Genomic DNA, 7439 nt, shown 5'->3' with positions numbered 1-7439 from the left:
AACACCAAAGTAGATTTTTGGAAACTGCTTTGACTCTTGAAATACAGTACTTCAACATTTGCACACAGCATCATATATCTTATTTTCACAAAAATGTACAACCCACTGTGACCCATAATATGACAAATCCATGAAAAGCAAATGCCCATGCTTATGCTTTATATGCACCGAGAAGGCACCAAAGCGTTCAGGAGCTGTAAAATCACAAATTTGGCAGTATGACATGGGATGGCTGCATGAACACACAAACTTTCACAACAGGTTTTGATGCCTATACCTCTACAGTAAAATGTCACCAATGCCAAAATTTGGAAGATCGTCATTGCTTTCATCAGAATCAGAGTCCACCACCTCCTGAAGAGGCGAGTACGAGATGCTTGAGTTAGTGGTGCGAACTGTCGAGTTGGAAGTATCATGGCCACTCCCATGTGATGGACCATCGGAGCAAGTCTTCCCCGTGCAGGAGAAATCGGGGCTCAGGACAGATGGAGGTTCGTGGCTGTCTAGTATTAAGTCTGGGGCAATTATGTCCTTTGAAGTCCCCTGTATCACAGTGTGGGGAGGGACATCCCCTGGCTCAGGGGAGTGGAACATCCTGCTTGTGTGATCGGGAGGGGTAGGGCTTGGTTCCACTGGATGGATGGGGGCCAGCAGTGTGGAGGCATCAAAAGGTACAGGACTGGGATGACAGCATGAACTACTCTCGACAAAGTCATCTGCAGTAGGGGTAAAGTCAGAGTAGAAACCTCAATTCCACACTGGCTTTTTTTTTTTTACCAACTGATAACTCCTTACAAGAAAGCAAAGACTGCAGAAACAAACAATGCTAAGGAAAGCCTTGATGAATGAGCATAATTCACATTAAAAACTTGCAATAGGGATACTAGTTCTAAATAACTTTGTTTGTCTACACAAGGCCATTGTGAAATCTTGTAATACTGTATTTGATTTTTCAGAGAACCGATAACATTTAGCATAACATGAATCAGTACTGGTTGTGCTCTCTTCTCTGGAAAAAAAATTTTAAAAACTGTCACAATTTGAAAGATGATCAGAAACTACACTGTGGCACACAACAGCAAATATCTTTGTTAACCCTCTATCGATATAACTGTCATCTTCTTGCTTCACACACCTACACACACCAAATTGTGGCTGGAAAGGGAAAAGTAATGCTTGTACATACCATCATCACTCAAAGACATAGTGGGTGAATCGACAACATCATTCAGAACTTCTCCAGTCTCCTCCATATCCTCTTTCCTTCTGGTCTTTTTTGCAGGCATCTCTTTGACTCTTTCCTCCCCTGTTTCCATGGCAACTCTCATCTCTGCCAGCTTCTCTTGCCATTGCTTCTGGAAGGCTCTGGAGTCTTTCACACCATTGGGACTCTCTGTTACAGATAACAGCAGATGGATGGCTAGTGATAAATTATCTCTTGGAAGAGGAAGTGAGGCTGTCTTCACTTTCAAGCCAATCAATGTGCAGCTTTACCATGGAATACATGATAGTTGTTGACAATAATGTTCCACTGGGAGAAACTGAGAAAGCTACATGCCAAATTTTCTTTACAAGTTGTGGTGGCACTGTGGTAGTGAATCAGTGGAATGCACCAACCACAATTACGCCATGCTAAAAGTGCATTTGTCTTGACTCTCAAACATGTTGTATAAAAGTACAGTATTCATCGCATAACCGGGACAGGTTGGGAGTAGCAAACACGGCCCCTTTAAGCGAGGTGCCCGATTTCGCGATGAGCATTCACCATACACTAACGGCATACGACATGTACATGTAGTGCACACACACACACACACATGCATACTGACGTACTGTACATGTGCATGAATACACTACCACGCTACCCCTCGGCGCGACCCTCTAGCTCATTCACAACTGAGGAAGATTGTGACGTACGCACAGATCACAGTGTATTGAAAGTTGAAACACTCAGAGACGAGGAATTTGGACTTTGCCCTCAAAGTATATGACTGAGATTAAACAACGTACACAGCCTGAGTTGTGTGAGCGAGGCATGTTTTTTAAATGCATGTATCAACAAAATCAAAGATCGCTTGAAGAAAAATTGGCCCGTTTATCAGAGGTCCCCGCCCGATTATCCAGTGAAAATAACGTGCATTGGAAATGTTTCTGGGAAGCGTATGTCATTTAAGCGAGGTTCCCGATTATCAGATGCCCGATTATGCGATGAATACTGTACCTGGTGTCAGATGAAATGTTTAAACACAAGTATTATTACACATTATTGCAAGGTGTATAGTCCTAGCATCTTCTGATGATACTATGTCCGTGGTTGCGGAAACAATGTTGCCTAGAATATGATAGAAATGAATTTATCTTTAGATACAATACAAATATGATGATGCACTGTGAGGTACTGTGCACTGTTCTGTATACTACAAGCAATAGATGACACAACATAAAATGATTGTCATGAATGGGTAGGGATGTTACGAGACAAATTAACTGTATAAAAACAAAATGGTACGCTGAGATAAATCTTTTGTGAGAATATCACTGTGACCTTGAATTGCATTCTGTACAGGTCGCGAGACTGCCGAAGTCTACGCTATGCTGTTAGTCTACGCTGTGAAACTCACGACCTACCATGACATTTGTGGATGATTTTTCCCCAGAGGCTGTTTTCTGACAGCATCTTCATCCCTCCTACAATCAGCAGGTGGTTCTTGGACCTTGTCAGAGCCACGTTTGTCCGCCTGCACAGGAAGCAAACACATACAGTGCACTCCCATTATAACGAACACGGTTATAACGAAATTTCGTTATAACGAAGTAGATCTTCTGGTCCCAAAATTATCACCATTAAAGTCTATGGTACAAAATTCGCTTATAACGAACACGGTTATAGCGAAATTTCCGTTATAACGAAGTCTTTTCTGAGCGCCACAGACAAAGAAAAACAAAGGAAATGTGCTCCGTTATAACGAAATGCGATATGCTTTCGAAAATGCATAGCGGAACATTACAGCATTTATAGCGTCTCTGCATGGGTGAACACTTCACACTACTGTGTGTTCGCTCCTTGTGTCACGCACAGTTTCTGAGGGGAACTTGCGTTTATTATTGTAATACAGTCATCCCATCACATTTCACATAGCTTTCCAGTGTATGATGAGTATTCAGCAAACATAATATGATATATATACGTGGTTCCTTGTTTTCGTTATATATATTGTATTTGTTCGGTTATAACGAAATTTCGTTATAACGAAAGAAAACTGCCGGTCCCGAGCATTTCGTTATAACGGGAGTGCACTGTAGTACTCAAATCAGAGACCTATATTTGCATAGAAATTATCTTTAAAAAGTTACAATATCAGATAGGACTCTTGTAGTGTTCTTCTATATATATATTTTTTTTTTTCTAATAATCATTATTCTGCACATTGCCCCTTATCTCAGAAATACACATTAACACACCAAGACATTCCCACCCAGAAACATAAACAGAATAATGAATGAACAAAGTCCGTAATCTCACTTTACCGCTAATCACAGATGTACATACGCACACATGATCACATACACATTCACACACATAAAGAAACTGTACTAATGAATGGCTCAAAGTGAACATGCTTTAAAAGACAGAGGGGAAGAAGCACAAGCACTATGGTCTCATCTTGACCAGAGTTTGAACTTTCTTTGTGAAACTGTACCCCTCAAAGTGACCTTTTGATGGAGACACCTACTTGTCTGAGTCGATGAATCCAACGCGCTGGGTCCTGACACAAGAAAGGATGATGATGGCCTTCTCCCCGCCTTGAAAGGCATCTACTGTGGAGATCTGGATAGCCCTGAGGTCCCCACTTGTCTTGCTGCTAAAAGGCAAGGCATATTGCATATTCATATATTCATCATACATATGGGAGGTGAAATTCAAATTACGATATGAATATTACAGCATCAACAACAACAACAACAACATTACAGCCATTCAATAACAATGCTACTTAAAATAATCATAACATAAACATAGAATTATATTTTAGCATTCCAAAATCGGTGTTGATTATACTACTAGCATTATCAGCATCACTATTAACATCAAGGTCATTTATGAGCATGATAACGTCGGTTGAGAATGATAAGGGTGTTAAGTGACCACAAAACCCATAGTGTTCGAGAAGACTTAAAGCCCTTCTCATTCTCAATAGACGATAAGGAAAAAACAACAACAACAGCAAAACTGAAAAGAGTCCAGCATCTTTTTACACAAGTAGACATAAATGTAAGGTTAACTTTTGTAACATGGTCTGACTGTGATTATATCAGAGGTGACAACACTGAAGACATGCAAATCATTTAGTGTACTGGTTAATGGATTAAACGGGAAATGTGTTTGCTGGAATTTGGCCACTTCAGCTCATGAGAGGGAGACCCAAAATCACATGTAATCTCCGACAGCCTCCACTGACATATGATAGTGACTGCAAGGTACTGAAGAGGCTCCAAGAGTAAATGGGGGCAACTTCAAGTAAGGGGCTTGCAAATACCACGTGGACCAAAAATCTTATGAGATTAACAGTAAGAAGTTCACATACACCACTCACACCCAGTCTACAAGGTCAAGTGGAATTGCTTGAAATCCTATTGGTCTATAATTTTATGTGCAATCAGCAAGGCTTACGATGGGACACAATCCTGAATGGATTACTCCCCCTTCCTACTTGGAGGCATGAATTTGATGATATTCTACAGTTTTTTGTACAAGGATCCTGATGGCGTCAGCTTGAGAAAACTTCACTGATCACTTGAGCTATAATCAGACTAAATGCTTGCACTTGAGTGGTCATGAAAAGATTTGGACAAGCATGTGACATGGACAAATGTCAGTAACATTTGGCCCCCTTCTATTGAGCCACTCCTTCAGCTGTTAATGACTATGTCCTTCACAGAAATCAAATCTGAATAACTTTTTGTAAGCTCTAATGCAAATAAGCACATACTCATAAAGTGATATCGACATCTCAGCATCCAGCATGATGGAATTGAGTCACAAGAAAATTGCGCTAATGAATTCTATGGACACTTGAAACATCTTCATGATAAATGATTTATTGATGGAGCATTTTATGTTATCAGCAGAAAAAGCAATTATAAATTAATTCTAAATTTTGTTTATTCATTTTTTTAAAAAAGGAATAATGAAAATTCTTACAACATCAGTGTGCAAAGAACATGTCAACATGAAGCTCAGTTTAACATGTGATACTGAATACCTGAATAACCTTTGCACCAAGCTATTGATTTCAAACACACTAACAGTCCAAAATCCTGTAATATGCCAACTTCAAATTGATAACAGGTCAAAATAATTACATCGTAAAGGAAACAGTTGCAGCTTTGGATGAATGCCAATCCCCATGACACATACTATTTGATTTCCCATTTGCTCAACAGGGCAAAATATCTTTGATTTAGCTGAATATTAGTGTATTGCACTAGTTCAAGCTCTATATTTTTGATATTTCTAGACATGAAGAGCAACTGATAGTAACCATTACCATGGAGAAAGGAATAAAACATGGAAGGTGAATACCTTGATGTTTGCAATAGCATGCTGATCTGGTTGACCTGTGCCTTGTAGAGAGTGATCACGCCCACTTCTGAGGGTGCCACCCCCATTTCTATAAGCCCACCAATCAGGAAGACTACAAAGCTGGCCTCCGCATCATTGAAGTAACTCCCATCCCTGGCGCTCTTCTCTTGCCCATGTGACACATTGAAGAAGCACAGCGTGGGAAGATCACTCTGATGAATGACATTGAGAAGTTGAGCAAGGAAACATTTCAGAAGTTTAATTGCTGTGTCCTTTGTGTTACAGATTCACTGCAGGGTTCCTTGAAAGAGAGGGCACCATTCCAGCCTATGAGGACATCATATCATTATACCTGCCAGCACTTTATGCACTGTAAGCATTCCAAAAAAACTACATGGACACAGACATTTGTTGAATGTATTGATTTCTTGTTTAATGGACTCAAGTATTTTGAAGAAATTGTAGAGCTAGCACTAGAGCTACTACTTTTTGGCAAAAGAGACCATGATAACAATAAGGCATAATGCTACTTAAGAGAATTGCATGGTATCCATCTGTATATTCTATCACAGTGGCTATAATACTTGCCAAGTTTGAAGGCAATTTGGTCTTGCATTTTTAAATGAAAGATCAAAATGTGAAAACTGGCCCCAAATTTGTTCACACTCCAAGGGACAATCTCTGGATTTTCCATAAACAAGCTGGAAAATACACCCACTAATGTATTTACTCATAGCATTTGGATTGGAATCACAACACACATAACTGCATAAAAATGAATTTATTCAATGCAACTAGCTTACATTTACACAGCAGGTCAAGACCTGGAACATTTGTGTTTGCATAACAGTAATTTTCAATTCAGTCTATCTCAGCATACCACAAGTGGTGGCCTATCTTCAGCCAGCACACCATCCAGTAGGTGGTTGCCATAGAAGAGGGAGTTGGCCAAGGCACTGATGCATGGATGACATCTGTACTGGGTCCTCAGCATGATTGGGTCACATCCCTGTGAGGCAGAGGAGGTGAAGAATATAGAAAGAAACTACAATTTTGTGTACACTGTGCGTGCCCTAAATTTCAACTCAAGTGAAGGACAATTATGAAAGTGACAACCATAATAACAATGATAATGATGTTGATGACAGTATGATAATGCTAATGCAGTTACAGTACAGCAGAAATCTGACAGCCTGTTGTGCCTCTGAGAATGCTACAGAGAGAAGTGAATATACACTACAAAAGATGGGAGGCAGGTTTGTCAAGATGATAAAAAGTGTTTCCTTGGTACATGGAAGATCTCTATTTCAAATCATCACAGAATGCTCATACTGTTGTGATGACTTTAGATATATTTCCTTAATCTTTTATATGCAAATTAAACTCTGAATGTTATCTTGTCTTTGGCCTTTGTATAACGCAGTCATATTCCGCAGCAATAGAGAAAACATTACACTACTAACACCAAGACCAATACCACAAATAATATGACAAATTTGAAAGGTCTGTGCCACTCCAAAATTCCAGTTACAGTAAAACCAGAAATGTTCACGTATATGAAACTTTCACACATTTTGTGAGAAGCCAAGATTCGCAAAAGTGAAAAGCCCACAAAAGCTTTTGTCTACATAATGCACTGAATACTAGTGGCAATTCGCAAGAGTTTCAAGCTACGAAAAAGGCTGTCAGGTCCAATTTGAGAAGGTGTCATGCCATAAATGTTTTTGCTTTTAAAGTAAACCAGCAGAGGAAGAAAAACTTGTCAGTGTCAAGACTGCACCAAGACAACACAAACAATGCATAGAAAAGATTCACGTACCATTAGGGACAGCCTGTCAAATAGAGTCTGCTCCAG

The 7439-nt window shown here is 39.7% G+C and overlaps 1 protein-coding gene across 1 annotated transcript in view; it reads right to left on the bottom strand.

The window, feature by feature from the left end:
• Window positions 1-279: 279 nt before the first annotated feature.
• LOC139727471 (uncharacterized) overlaps window positions 280-7439 on the bottom strand; it is a 30353-nt gene continuing 23193 nt past the window's right edge. Inside the window, exons 24-32 of the mRNA XM_071638444.1 lie at window positions 7404-7439; window positions 6465-6593; window positions 5585-5796; window positions 4596-4602; window positions 4175-4191; window positions 3735-3839; window positions 2629-2738; window positions 1187-1393; window positions 280-716 (exon numbers count right to left, since the gene is read on the bottom strand). The exon at window positions 7404-7439 is cut by the window's right edge and continues 150 nt beyond it. Of these exons, the coding sequence (XP_071494545.1) occupies window positions 280-716; window positions 1187-1393; window positions 2629-2738; window positions 3735-3839; window positions 4175-4191; window positions 4596-4602; window positions 5585-5796; window positions 6465-6593; window positions 7404-7439 (1260 nt within the window). The remainder of the gene's footprint in view (window positions 717-1186; window positions 1394-2628; window positions 2739-3734; window positions 3840-4174; window positions 4192-4595; window positions 4603-5584; window positions 5797-6464; window positions 6594-7403) is intronic.

This window comes from Diadema antillarum, unplaced genomic scaffold, assembly GCF_040938485.1.
Source record: "Diadema antillarum isolate AM-2024a unplaced genomic scaffold, OU_Dant_1.0 seq00000131_RagTag, whole genome shotgun sequence".
NCBI lineage: Eukaryota > Metazoa > Echinodermata > Echinoidea > Diadematoida > Diadematidae > Diadema > Diadema antillarum.
This window is presented reverse-complemented; position numbering and strand designations above follow the sequence as displayed.